This window comes from Typha angustifolia, chromosome 8 (genome assembly GCF_048772165.1).
Source record: "Typha angustifolia cultivar Huaian chromosome 8, ASM4877216v1, whole genome shotgun sequence".
NCBI lineage: Eukaryota > Viridiplantae > Streptophyta > Magnoliopsida > Poales > Typhaceae > Typha > Typha angustifolia.
In genome coordinates this window covers 17,748,410-17,762,498 of record NC_133246.1, presented here as the reverse complement: position 1 = coordinate 17,762,498, position 14,089 = coordinate 17,748,410, and the positions used below count along the sequence as shown (strand labels likewise).

At 39.8% G+C, this 14,089-nt stretch overlaps 3 protein-coding genes across 12 annotated transcripts; 2 read left to right on the top strand and 1 right to left on the bottom strand.

Annotated features, from left to right (window-relative positions):
- Window positions 1–1,128: 1,128 nt before the first annotated feature.
- LOC140765612 (peroxisomal nicotinamide adenine dinucleotide carrier-like) lies at window positions 1,129–6,329 on the top strand. Of its 10 annotated transcripts, none has more exons than XR_012105206.1 (13): window positions 1,129–1,340; window positions 1,464–1,541; window positions 1,633–1,707; window positions 2,021–2,151; window positions 2,529–2,583; window positions 3,286–3,396; window positions 3,831–3,899; window positions 3,966–4,073; window positions 4,663–4,731; window positions 4,880–4,934; window positions 5,333–5,530; window positions 5,848–5,915; window positions 5,995–6,329. XR_012105206.1 is itself a non-coding variant. In XM_073104778.1 (13 exons), the coding sequence occupies exons 1-11, from the start codon at window positions 1,260–1,262 to the stop codon at window positions 5,527–5,529; spliced, it is 1,029 nt and encodes a 342-aa protein (XP_072960879.1). In that variant the 5' UTR covers window positions 1,129–1,259; the 3' UTR covers window position 5,530; window positions 5,872–5,915; window positions 5,995–6,329. The 10 variants fall into 10 exon arrangements, 5 of the variants coding, with proteins under 5 accessions (XP_072960879.1, XP_072960878.1, XP_072960881.1 ...); XM_073104778.1 differs by having other exon boundaries at window positions 5,872–5,915; XR_012105210.1 differs by lacking the exons at window positions 5,848–5,915; window positions 5,995–6,329 and adding an exon at window positions 5,131–5,208 and having other exon boundaries at window positions 5,333–5,475.
- Window positions 6,330–6,452: 123 nt separating this feature from the next.
- Window positions 6,453–9,878, top strand: LOC140765611 (coronatine-insensitive protein homolog 1b-like). Its single transcript, XM_073104775.1, has 3 exons — window positions 6,453–7,747; window positions 8,395–8,872; window positions 8,991–9,878. Exons 1-3 carry the CDS (start codon window positions 7,263–7,265, stop codon window positions 9,792–9,794), a joined length of 1,767 nt encoding a protein of 588 aa, XP_072960876.1. The 5' UTR covers window positions 6,453–7,262; the 3' UTR covers window positions 9,795–9,878.
- A 1,444-nt stretch (window positions 9,879–11,322) lies between these two features.
- On the bottom strand, window positions 11,323–13,520 carry LOC140765613 (transcription factor DIVARICATA-like). Its single transcript, XM_073104782.1, has 2 exons — window positions 12,550–13,520; window positions 11,323–12,361 (listed from the first exon to the last, which is right to left on the bottom strand). The coding sequence occupies exons 1-2, from the start codon at window positions 13,005–13,007 to the stop codon at window positions 11,917–11,919; spliced, it is 903 nt and encodes a 300-aa protein (XP_072960883.1). The 5' UTR covers window positions 13,008–13,520; the 3' UTR covers window positions 11,323–11,916.
- Window positions 13,521–14,089: the final 569 nt, after the last annotated feature.

The window sequence follows — 14,089 nt, the reverse complement described above, 5'->3', positions numbered from 1 at the left end:
GCCATGAGCGACCTGATAAGTATATGAGTCAACATAGACTTTCACAGTACTGGCCAATCAGCAGCTCCCCTCCCACGGGGTATGCTTTAGATAGAAGTCGTCCTAGCATGATATTATCTATTAAAGGCTCATCATCTAATAAAAATAAATAAAAAGATAAAAAGAGGCAATATTTTTACTAGGCAAATTAATGTTGATGGTCAGGGGTCTAGCATGGCAACCGTCAAATTACATGATGTAATAAACGAATGAACTACGTACAGAGGGACCTGGGCCCGGGCCCCGGCCCCTTAGTGACAAGAAGAGCATGACCACGCCAATCTCCCCTCTTAGTGACAGCTATCAATGGCGACAGATCCTTTTAGCCCCTTAACCCCATCCTTAGTGTAAACGGTACTCAGATGTCGTCAGCACACTACCAAAGGGGAGGCGAGCTCGGGCCACGACGACCTCGTGATTAGTAAGGACCAAGATCCAGGACGACACCAGCACGCACCAACTCAATGCAGAGGCAAGCCCCGAGCAAACCTCGATCAGGCAAGGGGAGGTTGAATACTCTTCCCTAATCTTTGCAATCGTGTAAGGTGGTCGGCAAGCGTTCGATGAAGATTTCATATGCTTCCCCCCTCCCCCTGCCCTGGACCAATCCGAGCGCTAAGATGGGGCTTTCATGCCGATGGGCTTCCTTTCCCGTACTTGATCGGGGTAGCCAACTGCACCCAAAGACGAGCAGGCGGCTCTGGGCCCACCACCGGTGACTCCTCCTCCTTGGCCATCTTCGTTTGCTAAGAAAACCGAAAACCAAAAACCATTGAAAATAAAAAGAATGAATATATATATATATATATATATATATTCAATTTATATAAATTCTTGTATAGGCATATTTTGTTACGGTTAAAAAAACTCAACAAAACAAAGAATCCATAGTCGTTGGAATTGTATTGGATTTACAACTTCTCTAACCACTCTCAAATTACCGCCAGAGCCGGGGGGATATATTTTATATACATAAATCTAGAACGCTTTTACTTTAATTTTTCCTTCCCTTACGCGAGGATGGTATTGGTAGGTGGTGCTTTAGTCTATATATATATATAATTTCTTCTTCTTTTTGTTTTATTTCCAAACCTATTCGCTTCCGTCTCCCTTAAGTAGTCTTCAACTCAACTACGCACGCTTTTCTCACTATTTTCCTTTTTTCTGCCTCCCTTTCTTTCTTCTCTTTGGGCTCTGGGATTGGGTAAGAGAAGGAACGCATGTCGGCTGCTCTGATCAACGGTTTGGCCGGCGCCGGAGGAGGGATCGTCGCTGAGCTCATCACCTACCCTCTCCAAACCGTACCTCTCGCCTTCTCCAGATCAAAATTTCTATCTCTTCTTTTTTTGACAAGATTCTTTTTTTCTCTTTCCTTGGGCGTTAGTAATAATGCAAGGGTCTGATCACCGAAATCGCGCTTGCAGGTGAGCACTCGTCAACAGATCGAGCGTGATCCATCCAACTCTACCTCAAGAGATGGGATCATTCGGCAAATGTATCAGGTGTTGTCTCTCCCCTTATCCAAAATATAGTAGCATTTGATTTTATACTCTCGATCAATGATTCATCCTTCTTTCCTCTCTATGTGCGTAGGTGGTGAAGCAAGAAGGATGGGAGAGACTATACGGCGGCCTAACGCCGTCACTAGTCGGCATGGCTGCATCTCAGGTGAGCGTCTTTCTATTCTCGTGCGCACTGTGTGCTCTTCGGGGTCAACTTTTTAGTTTGACGAATTTGTGATTGGAATCTCGCCCGGCCTGGGCTAATTAGCTCAACCTCCTTAAAAGATGGGTGACCTTTTACCACCATCTTAGAGGGCTCTTTCTTGCCGCTAATTTATTGGCATTTCCTCTGCCTTATTGACTATAGAGTTTAAACAAGGTTTAGGGGTTTAGGGAAATTAATATAAGATATTAGTAAAGGACAATCATCCTATGCTTCATTCTAAGTTTTCTCATTATTGATATCTTATTTGATACAGGGTGTCTATTACTATTTCTACCAAGTATTTAGGAACAGGGCAGAATCGGCTGCTCTTAAGCGTTGGAAGAAAGGAGTTGGCGATGGATCTATTAGCATTTTTCAATCTATTACTGTTGCTGCTCTATCTGGGTGATTATGTAGTTCATGGAATTCTTTTTATTTCTTTCTTTTTAGTTTTTTTTTTCTCTCCTGCGATCCTAGTCTAACCTAAGCTGGTTGTCAAAAGTTTTACAGCCTGAAACTGATATATTCTCTGTTCACGTAATTGATTTGAAAAAGTGATGTGCGCATGAATTTAATTAGTGGTGGCTATGTTACTTCAAAGTTCAAAGTCCATGCATATTTGAAGCAGGCAATTGAGAGGCCAAGGACCTCCCTTCTTTCTCTGTAGTTGTCCCTAAAAAGTGGACTTTAAACCAGCATATAAATCACAAACAATGATACAGTACTTTGCACCACAAAATACCTTTGTTTTGCTTAAACTGTTCACTTTTCTTTGCGTGCAGATGCATAAATGTGCTGCTAACAAATCCTATCTGGGTAGTAGTTACACGTATGCAGGTGGGAAAATAGTTTTTCCATGATGATTATAGCTATTATTCTTTCTTTTGCCAGTATGTTTCACTATCTTTCAGGATTTCATGCACGACCCCTTATTTCCCTCATTAAGTTGAATCATATAGAACATGTAGATTAAATATATGTTATACCCTTATTTTATTTGCTCTTGCACTATATAAATATGAATGGGGATATGTATCCATGTAGCCAAGGCAAATAGCGGGGAAATAAACATCTTGTATAGTTCTAGTTGTGGAAAGTTTATATGTGTACATATTTCACTGTCCAAAATTATGCAAATTCTTCTAGTTATACTGTATACATTATATATGTAGAAACTCCCTCTTGCTTTTCACCATCAAAACTTCTCAAAGCTCAATAAAGTTATTGGCTCTTTTTTGAAAAGTTTTGGCTTTTATCTTGAGTTTCAAATTTCAACAGAAACTTATCACAACTGGGTGGAGAAAAATTAGCCAAAACAACTGAAAGTGCTGATTGTCGCGACCACTGAAATTTTTGAAACTACCAGAATATCCGTATCTGTTGAAACTTGTGCAACTTTTATTGGTTTCTCCTGACACTGACGCACTTAAGCCAAAACACTTAGTTTTCAACTGAACCTTGCCTTAAACATTTCTGAAAATCATTCCTCTATATGACTTTCTTTATGATGATATGGCTTTACATTTCTGCAATTTTCAGACTTACAAAAAGACAAACAAAATGCGGCCTACTCATGGTTTGCCATGTGCTCTTGATGAAACCAGTCGCAATGCAGTTGTTGAAAACATTCCATATAGAACTAGTCATGTGGTATGTATTGTCACTGTCGTTACTTACCTTTACTGCTTATATCTGAACGACACAATAGATGCATTTTTATCCATGAATAATCACATCAGTCTTGCAAAACGTAATTGCAAGTGCAATGACCTGTCTAAAGTAATATGCTCCTTTTACTATAAACATCTCATGCAAAATCTCAAGGGAAAGAGATAATCTCATAGATCGAGAACTGTAGTAATTATGATTTCATTAAAACCTGATATAGTATAAGATAGAAATATGTTAATTTTGACGTAGCAAATTAAATTCTGTTTAGTAGATTTTAGTTCATTTCTGTTATGCAAATTCAAGATCTTTATGACATTCTCCATACTCAAGATAGTTAGATGTTGTAATTTTTTAAAGCATTTATACTTATTGTAAATGATAGTTGATTTCTAAGATTGGTGTTACTCCTGCAGGTTCAGGAAGTCTATGATGACGCTGGACTATGGGGTTTCTGGAACGGTGTTACTCCGACTCTTATAATGGTATGTTAATAGGTATTTCATAATTATTAGCCAGAAGTCATCCCCACTATTAATCTATTATTGCAGGTTAGCAATCCTACCATCCAGTTCATGTTGTATGAGACCATCTTGAAGAACTTGAGGAGGAAACGCGCCTCCAACTTGAAGGGTGCTGATGGATTAACCACTTTGGAGGTAAATATCTAACCGACATCCAAAAGAAAATTGTATCAAGTACTCGACAAACATTCAAGTATTCAACAAATTTTAGTTATAAAGCAACATAATTTCTTTAGAGTCTTCTATGAAAGTTGTCACAAGTAATGGACAAGCATCCAACAGAATTTAGTTATATATTTATCTGAAAATGGTGGGGTCTTCTAATTGTGGGAAAACAGGGCTTCTAAATTTGCTTCATCATAGAAATGCTCAATAATAGTTTTCATATATTACTTTCTGCTAGATAACCAACTGAACCAAAAGCTTGATATGTTAGTTGATCGAAAACGCATATCATGCCTTAAGATGCCCTCGTGTGTGGCCCATCTCAAATGCACTTGAAAGATGGCAGACAACAGAACTGAGAAGGTGGCAGTAAAGTTCAAAGTTAACAAACTCTTAAGACCTCATCAAAATCTAGATATAGACTATTCTGACTGATCCAGAATCTTAAGCTGTCAGATAATAAACAAACAATATATATCATACCTTTCTTATCTAATACTGCACCAACTTTAATTTGGACATAAATGAGTACCCTGATAATGCAAAATTCTTTATGTAGATTTTTCTTCTTGGAGCCATAGCAAAGCTGGGTGCTACCCTTGTCACATATCCCCTTTTAGTTGTGAAGGTGAGTAGTTATCTCTGCTGATCCTCCTTAGTATATCTATCCAAAGTCCAAGTTTTCTCTTCTGCACATGCTGACCTTCCACTTATACGCTTGAAGATGTTCTAGTGAACCAGTGTTGACTTTCTTATTTTAACTCCTTATTTTGCAGTCAAGGCTTCAGGTGAAACAAGGACTTGATGATGACAAGAGATATCACTATAAAGGTCTGATATCTGCTATTAGTTGAATGTTACATTGTGGAACTGAAATTCTCCACTGTAGATAAAGGAAGTTGCATTTGACTGTGGTATATGTTTATCTGATATCTGTTGTTATTTATGTTTTATTCTTTTTCTTGTTAAAGTATCAATATTGACACAAAAAGTTCTTAGACCACTTTTGGATATACTATTTCAGCAGATTGATGAAACGTACCAGACCTGTGTGTTGCTCATATTGTAATACTTGGTTCTAGAAATGGACCAGCAGTTGGCCACAGTGGGAACTTTCTTTCCTTTTCCTTTTTTTACTTGATACAGTCTCTTCCTTCTAGTGCAAGTTTGCAACTTTAAGGTTTGAGTTTTTATGCCATTGTTCATTTTTCTTTTTGCTTGTGGTGCAGGCATATTTGATGCAATTGAAAAAATGATCCACTATGAAGGCTTATCAGGTCTTTATAAAGGAATGAGCACGAAAATTGTGCAGAGTGTGTTTGCTGCAGCCATATTGTTTATGGTTAAGGAGGAGCTGGTGAAGGCAGCTCATTTGACCGGGGACATCAGTCTGATACAAAATCTGAGGCTAAAATCATCAAGATGACGTAGGGTTCTCTCTTATATATTCAAACTGCTTAACAACAATGTCAACAAAGGTTTTCAATTCTTTTTATAGCTATTTGTATACTAGAAGATTGACCAATTTATATTGATAGGACAAAATATGACAGAGGTAGAGGAAACTATACCATATTTTTTTTTTTCAAAATGCTCATTTTATTCTATTTCAATTGTGTTTTTTTTTTAAAAAAAATTTCTTTATCTTTTGAGAGGTGATTTGTTAAAAAGAAGCATCAATGTCTAATTTGTTAAAAAGATGCATCATTGTCTAACTCTATGTTTTCTTTTCCTGATGCTAAAGACACAAAATATGGTCCTTTGTCAGAATGCATGAGATACACCACATCTAGAAAAAGAGAGCATTCTCAGGTTAGTTTTCAGACATGAGCTTGTTGCGGAATATTGATGAATTAGTAATTTCCCCTTGCGGCTAATATTCTTCTTGCAGGGTAGAGCTGTAGAGGCGTCCTACCTCCTATCCAGTCTCGATGCCTTCCTATTTAAATAAATGAACTGTTGATTCATCTGAAAACCAGCCTTTAAAATCCTCCTCACATGCTTCTTTCCCTGAAGAATTCACAGCTATGGGGGGTATTCTTTCTATCTACATATCTACTTTCTTATAAATAAAGAAAAATAAAAACTTTTATCTACATATGTGAGTTAACGGTCTGTGAGACTAAAAAGTCCTTATGTTTTTTATTAATGAGTCTCTGAACTCTTACACTCTTCAAAAAAAAAAAAAAAAAAAAAAAAAAAAAAAAAAAAAAAAAAGAAGAAGAACGCACGAAGACACACACACACACACACACACACACACACACACACGATGCCTTATGTTTTCGTACCCAGGCAGAGGCGAATGGCTTGTGGGCAGTGGCAGTGGCAGTAAAGAAGTGTTATGCTCAGATCTAGGGGGTGCTCCTTTCTGTGATTGCCTGATTGGTACCGTTTCAACAATCTTACAAGTATTACAACCAGGCCACATGGTCTTCCGGACGACGTCGCAAAGCAGTACCATACCACATGGATTAATTACTTGTGAATTAATTTATTAAACCATCATCAATTACTTACATGTGGATGATTGAGCTGGGAGCCTACAACACACTACTAACGGGACCGACCGACCCACAGAATCTCTTGTTTCAAACATGCAATTGTCCTCACAACTCATCAACGGTAAATGAAACAAGAAACTCGGATTCAAATTACCAATTATTTCAAGCGAACCATGAGCGAGAGAATAATATAGTTAGGACAGTCATGAATTAGTATGGATTTTGTCTTTATATTTTAAGTAATTATGGGATCGGCGTAGACATAAGTTTGGACTTCGAAATAGAAGAAGAAATTGGAAGTCTATATCTCTAGGGTGGAGGGAGGAATAAATGAATAAATCAATCTCTCACTCCAATTTTGTTGCGGTGCGGATAAGATAATAAGACCAACTTATTACTATACTAATGTGATAATGTCCTTTGTTGAAGTAAAGTGGTTCAGAGCAGCGAGCGTTTTCCGCCTTTTTCCGCCTCCCCTCCTCTCTCAGCTGCAGGTGGCCTTTCCATTTATCTCTGTTCCTCTTCTTCTCCCCTCCCTTCTTGATTTGGAGCCGCTCTGCCAAGCTTCCGGACTCCCTTAATGGAGATCTCGTAGCTTTCCTGTTCCCTTTTCCCCTAGGGTTTCTTGCTTCCCTTCTATTTGCCTGCCACAGAGATGGATCAGCGAAGCTTGAACCGAGCGATGAGCTTTGGGATATCGGATGTAGCCTTGGAGTGTGTGATGGGTTACATCGACGACCCCCGTGACCGCGAAGCCGTCTCCTTGGTGTGCCGGAAGTGGTACCACATCGATGCGGTCACGAGGAAGCACATCACCATCGCCATCTGCTACTCCACCAGCCCCGACCGCCTCCGCCGCCGATTCCCCCGACTCGAGTCCCTCAAGCTCAAGGCCAAGCCTCGCGCCGCCATGTTCAACCTCATCCCCGAGGACTGGGGTGGCTACGCCACCTCTTGGATCGCCGAGATAGCCGAGTCCTTCAATTGCCTCAAAGCCCTACACTTACGCCGCATGATTGTGACCGATGCCGACCTTGCCATCCTCGTGAGGGCTCGGGGCCACATGCTTCTTTCCCTCAAGCTGGATAATTGCTCCGGATTCTCTACCGACGGCCTCGCTCTCGTTGCCCGTTCTTGCAGGTAATATCCCTCAAACTACAGAGAGAGCTGTTCTTTCTTTTCGCAAAGATATATATATATATATATATATATATATATATATATATATACATCTTGACACGGGAATTATAATCCTAGCAGTAGCACAAGTGTGATAGTGATATAGAAGTCTTCGCCCAATTGTTTCATCTAATGCTTCCTTTTGAATTGTTCTCAAAAAAAAAAAAAAAAAGGTGCTTCTCAGGAAGCTTGATCAGTACCTCTGAATTAAATAAGTCATTATTAGCGACTGATTACTGAGTGGAACTCTTTGGACTTGAAATTTGAATTTTGGACAATGAGTAAAATGATTATCAGCTGAAAGAAATCAAGTAGTTTTTTAGTGCTAAAGAAAGATATAGGGGCTTGTAATAGTTGATACTAAGAGCAATTTAGAATTTAGTCAGTACGTGAACATAATTCTTCATTTTTTTTTTTGTTCTAACAAGATCTCTTCATATAGGGCCATTTTTTATGAATCCTTTAGCATTGAGGCCTGATCATCATTTGGTGCTTCTTGCTTAGAAGGTGTCATGCATTTCTGATGGCATTTATTTTTTGTTGCTCACTTTGATTTTGCATTGCTGGCACTTTAGTTTATCAATCTACAACTTTATCTGAGTGTGCAGATGCCTCAGAACATTGTTCTTGGAGGAAAGTTCAATTATTGAGAAGGATGGTGAATGGCTCCGTGAGCTTGCACTCAACAATTCTGTGCTTGAAAATTTGAATTTCTATATGACAGAGCTCAAAATATCGTCACAAGACCTTGAACTACTCGCTAGAAACTGTCCATTGCTGATTTCTTTGAAGATCTGTGAATGTGATATCTCTTCTCTAGTTGACTTTTTCCGTGCAGCAACATCGTTGGAAGAGTTTGGTGGGGGCTCATTTAATGAACAAGAAGGGGAAACTAACATGTATGAGAATTTCTACTTTCCTCGTAAACTATGCCGTGTTGGTCTTTTTTATATGGGGACAAATGATATGCACATCTTATATCCTTATGCTGCCATACTCAAGAAGTTGGACCTGAAGTATACTTTCCTTTGCACTGAGGACCATCGTCAGCTGATTCAACAATGTCCCAATCTGGAAATACTTGAGGTTGTATGTTGCAGTTTTTCTTCTGTTCTTATTTCTTGCAATCACTTCTTAAGTTTGTTAAATTGAAGACAGTATTGGTTTCTTGATTCATGTTTCAATTTTCAAACTTGTCCAATAGGTAAGGGATGTTATTGGAGATAGAGGACTAGAAGTTGTTGCTCGGACCTGTAAGAAATTACGAAGGCTTAGAATAGACCAAGGGGATGATGAAGATGAACAAGGTGGGGTTTCACAAGTAGGTTTGGCAACTATAGCACAAGGCTGTCCTGAACTGGAGTACCTGGTAGTACACGTCTCTGATATCACGAATGCAGCACTAGAGGCTATTGGTACTTTCAGCAAAAATCTTTTTGATTTCCGTCTTGTCTTGCTTGACAAACAAGAAAGAGTGACAGAGTTACCCCTTGATAATGGCGTGCGTGCTCTATTAAGAGGTTGTTCCAAGCTTAGGAGATTTGCACTTTATCTGAGACCTGGAGGGCTTTCAGATGTGGGTCTTGGCTACATTGGTGAGTACAGTAGCAACATCCGGTACATGTTGTTGGGTTATGTTGGGGACTCTGATGTTGGACTGTTGCAATTCTCGAGAGGTTGCCAGAACCTGCAGAAGTTGGAAATGAGGGGTTGCTTCTTCACCGAGCGTGCTTTGGCCCTTGCTGTAATGCAACTATCGTCATTGAGATACTTATGGGTGCAGGGTTACAAGGCATCCTCAACCGGGAGTGATCTTATGGCGATGGTACGCCCCTTTTGGAACATAGAATTCATCCCTCCTAGACGAGACGCAGATGCTGTTGCTGATGCTGATGATGATGATAGGCAAGCTGGTGCGGACAGTCAAGCTCAGATACTTGCCTACTACTCTCTCGCCGGCAGGAGGACAGATTGTCCTGCGTCTGTGATTCCACTGTATCCAGCCTGATTTTACCAACCTTTCTTTCTTTTTTTTTTTTTTTTTTTTTTGCCCTTTTCCACTTATATCCATTTGGCTTATAACTTCCAGTTTTCTAGGAAATTGTCTACACGATGCCACCTGTACCATTATTAGTACTTTTTTTTTCCAGTAAGTTCTTTAGCCTGTCTTAGTTCAGCTATCCAGAAAGAACTTGAACTAGCCGTAGTGCTTACAAATATCCAGGTGGTGGTATGGTGTCTGAGTTGCGCCTGTCTACGGCTTACATACATCCAGGTGGTGGTATGGTGTCTGAGTTGCGCCTGTCTACGGCTTACATATATCCAGGTGGTGGTGTCTGAGTTGCTGTTCGTCTCTTTTGTCTCTTGCCCCTCCAGACGATTTAAGGCAAAATGGCTAATATCTTATTCATGGCAGCTGCGTTTGTCCTCATTGCCATCAAGTCTGTCGGTGAATTAAGAAAAGGAGAGAGAATGTCGGTGAAACTTGTCAAATGATAAGCTTGGATAGACAACTATAATTCGACTGCCACTAAAGAATAGTTAAATGTGGTAAACGCTTACCGGAGAATTGTTTGTTGAGAAATCAACAGAAGTATGGAGATTATTCTTTATATGACTTACCTCCTCAGTAATGACTAATGCAGCCACAGTAACCAAAAGCAAGAAGGAAAAAAAGTTGAAGATGGGGGAGGGGAGCTGAAGAAGGAAACCCAACAGCATTATAGTGATGTGAGGTTTTTTATTGTTTGCTCACTCATGAAACAGCAGGGTTGTTCAAGAAATTTCAGCATGGTGAAACAGCTACTCCGTAAGATGACAGGAATACACATTACTTGTCTGACAAATTGGAGAGTGACAATTAGTAAGAGCAAGTGTTAGAGGTGTATTGGCCGGCCCTCTGAAACAGAGCAATTCTACAAGAAAAGTAAGAGCTTATTAGATGACACCATCGAAGGAATAACAAAAGGAAGACAAGTAATGCTGAATAAGTGTTGCTCTATTCAGGATAACGATGTTCTGTAATGCGTCAGGCAACCTCCGTGAAGAAAAAGAAGAGCAGAACCGAGAAAGAATGACAGAAAAAGAAGCATGAGATGCCAAGCTAATGGAACTCCTACTCGTCCTCAATTGTTGTCTTACTGGCCGGTCAAGCACTATCAACATTCAACGCAATGAAATTTCGTTTTAAAGAAGCAAGAAAAAGTGAAGCCAACAGGAGATTGGCTGAGGACTTGGATAAAAGTTTGAACGTCAAGGAAGAGTAGAGCTAGCTTACCATGACTTTGCCATCCCAATACCACAGAGCAAATCTTTACTTTTTTTTTTTTTAATTTTAATCAGCAAATAACCACTTGAAGGGCTATTTCTTGTCAGTTCTGAACTGAGTAACATCAATGCTTTGCGTTGTATTAAATGCAATACTTCTCATATTTTCTATCAGAATAAATAAATTAATGCTCTTACATTTGGTAGAAAGGAAGAACAAGAAATAAGTGAAAAACAAAGAGTAGAGGTACATTTTCAAACGAGATGAAGATGGCATATGGATCAGGTAATGTACAGCAGACTGCGAACGACAGGTACACTTTTTCAAGGATGCTATAGATTCAGTTTAAAGAATTAGAGGTACATGAAACCAAAACGTACAATTCCTCAATTCATATTTCAAAAGCGACATCATAAAGCCTCCGGGGAGAAGAAGCACATGAGCAGGAACACGTATCATCTGTCACTTTGTGTACCCAGTGATCATATAACCGAAACCTGAAACATGGAAATAAGTCTCCGCAAGAGCAGCAGCACACATTCCAACATAAATTTACCAGAGTCAAGCTTAAGTTTTTTTTTTTTTTTTTTTTTTTTTTTTTTTGCGTTGTTACAGTTACATACTCAATGGGATAATATACAGAGGACATTTGGAAAATGCCACCCTCTATATATTTAATCTGACTAACTAGCAGCAGCAAAGACCCAGCAATCTTCTCCGAGCAAGAAAGCAGTGGCAGCCAACTAACTATTTGTCCATGCCAACTCAAAGATGACAAAATATATTAAGTGAGAACCCTTCGATCTTGAAATGTTAGCTGTCCGAATGACAGAGAGCGAGGAGTTACATCTGAAATAGCATGCTATGGCTGGCATCCGTAGCCACGAATATGACCGTGGAATGTATTTTGAGCTCTTAATTCAATCCCGTATGGCGTTATTCCAACAGGTGGTTGCATGAATTTACTACCAATGGCTGATGAATTGAAGCCATTAGCTATTCTGCCATGTTGCTTTGCTTCAACTGCTAGCGCTACATGGACGGATGCTGCAGGTGCAGCTACCGAATTGGATTGCGTGGTAAGTAGAGATGAATGAGATGGTGAGGAAGGCTTGCTGTCTAGCAAATTAGCACTTGTGATGTCATGTATGCTGGATCTCCTCTTATCTTTGCCACCTGAATTAAGCCTGATGAAGTACTTCTGTGCGTGACTAGCCACTTGGGTGGGAGTCCTGGTCTTAACAAAATGCCGAGATATGCTTCTCCAATCACCTTTTCCATATTTATCCAGACCCATCAGGAAAAGCCTGCAATAGGTTTAAGAGCAAACAAAAAAATTGTATAACAAACAGTGCATATATATATATATATATATATATATATATAAGAAATGCTTCTTTATAGTTCTGATAGTAGAAGATGCTTATATATGTGTGCATCTAATTTGATTGAAGAACATAAGAAAGCAAGCGGGGTTTCATTGAAATAAGCTCACTTGTGCTCTTGTTCGGTCCAAGGGACTCCTTTCGTCCTCTCGTGTTCCGATGACTTCTCCCCTGATCTCTTCGCGCCGACGCAAAACGGCTGCTTCAGTCCTTGGAAACCGTGGTTATTCTCCCAATCCAGTATCAAAGATGAAGACCCAGACCCGGCGCCTGAGAATGACATCAAACCGGCTTCTTCTATCTGTCTCACATCGGCCTCCAAATCGCGGTAGTGAGTCATCACATCCCCTACCGTCTTCCCGGGAATAGTAGCCGCCACTTTCTCCCACCTATCGTCGGTGTCCTTGTCAAAGTGCGCCAAGGCATCCTCGAAGAGCTTGTTCTCCTCTCGGCTCCAGTTACCACCCCCTATCCCTTTCACTTTCCCCTTCGGGCCAAGTAGCCCACTTGCGTTGGAGAAGTTATGATCTCTTGATGGGAGAATTTGCATCCGTGACTCCATCATCATCTCAACAATGCCTCCTCTTGATCACTCACCCAACTAGAAACGAAAGAAAGCTTGGTCTGCCTCTCGGAAGAAGAGGCAATGTAGAAGAATTATGAGTACCCAATACAATACCCACCAATCTAATGCACGCTATAGAGGAACTTAGTGATAAATCTTGGCGAGGCCTAAACAGTAAACAGGAAGGACCAAAGGAACCCAAATGGAATCTATATAGAGGAATAATTACAGAGCCCAGATAAAGATTGGACCAGAAGACCAACACCAAGACCAGTTAAAGAAAGGAGAGACGAAGGTTGTGATTCCAAGGAGAAGAGAAGAAGCGGATAACAACGCAAAGAGAAGGCGAGAAGTGAGTAAGAGGAATCTATCCCCGTAGGTGTCAATGGCTGCCTCTCTATCTATCTATTTATCTATCTAATTCGCTTGCCCAGATCCAAAGGAAGAGAGAGTGGCGGCGTGTGATTGGCATTTGGCGGAGTTTGTCGCCACTTGGTTTAAACACCAACGACTCCGGAATCTGGATAAATAGCCTAGAGTTGGATTGTTTAGTTAAAATTGGAAATCAATGCAATCCAATGGCAATGCCGGCCATATGCGTGTCATCAAATATTTAAACAATCATTTGTTGAGATGACGGTTTCAATGAACCAGAACTGTTGGGACTTTAACAGATTACAGTTTATTTATTTTTTACTAATAGATTGCACTTTGATATCAGAATTGTCAAAGTGTTCTAGGTAGATTTCTCTCCTTAAAAAAAAAAAAAAAAAAAAATCAAATCAAATCGTGTGGATTGCAAACTTTCTAGATATCCTCTTCCTGGCGAAATATATAACCTAAAGTTTTGTCAACATAATATACACTGTGATATGCGATCAAGTTTAAGATGGTAATCCACGTCTTCTTCTTTTTTTCTGTTTTATTTTTGTCTTTGTTTCCTGAGGAAAGGCTCCACAATATGCCAATCATTGAGTAAAAGAAAAAAGTTTCTCTTCTGCCAAGTAGCTAGCACGCATCATAGTTGAGTTATGGGACCTTTGTTGGACCATTCTATTCTATTGCCTCCTACTAGCCGTTGATGC

Bases quoted from the DNA above. Each gene is read 5' to 3' on its own strand.
- LOC140765612 (XM_073104778.1), top strand. From the start codon at position 1,260: ATGTCGGCTGCTCTGATCAACGGTTTGGCCGGCGCCGGAGGAGGGATC. The intron at 1,708-2,020 runs GTGAGCGTCTTT...TATTTGATACAG, and splicing joins TCGGCATGGCTGCATCTCAG to GGTGTCTATTACTATTTCTA. The intron at 4,732-4,879 runs GTGAGTAGTTAT...CTTATTTTGCAG, and splicing joins ATCCCCTTTTAGTTGTGAAG to TCAAGGCTTCAGGTGAAACA.
- LOC140765611 (XM_073104775.1), top strand. From the start codon at position 7,263: ATGGATCAGCGAAGCTTGAACCGAGCGATGAGCTTTGGGATATCGGAT. The intron at 7,748-8,394 runs GTAATATCCCTC...CTGAGTGTGCAG, and splicing joins CTCGTTGCCCGTTCTTGCAG to ATGCCTCAGAACATTGTTCT. The intron at 8,873-8,990 runs GTTGTATGTTGC...CTTGTCCAATAG, and splicing joins CCAATCTGGAAATACTTGAG to GTAAGGGATGTTATTGGAGA.
- LOC140765613 (XM_073104782.1), bottom strand. From the start codon at position 13,007: ATGATGATGGAGTCACGGATGCAAATTCTCCCATCAAGAGATCATAAC. The intron at 12,362-12,549 runs GTGAGCTTATTT...AACCTATTGCAG, and splicing joins TGGACCGAACAAGAGCACAA to GCTTTTCCTGATGGGTCTGG.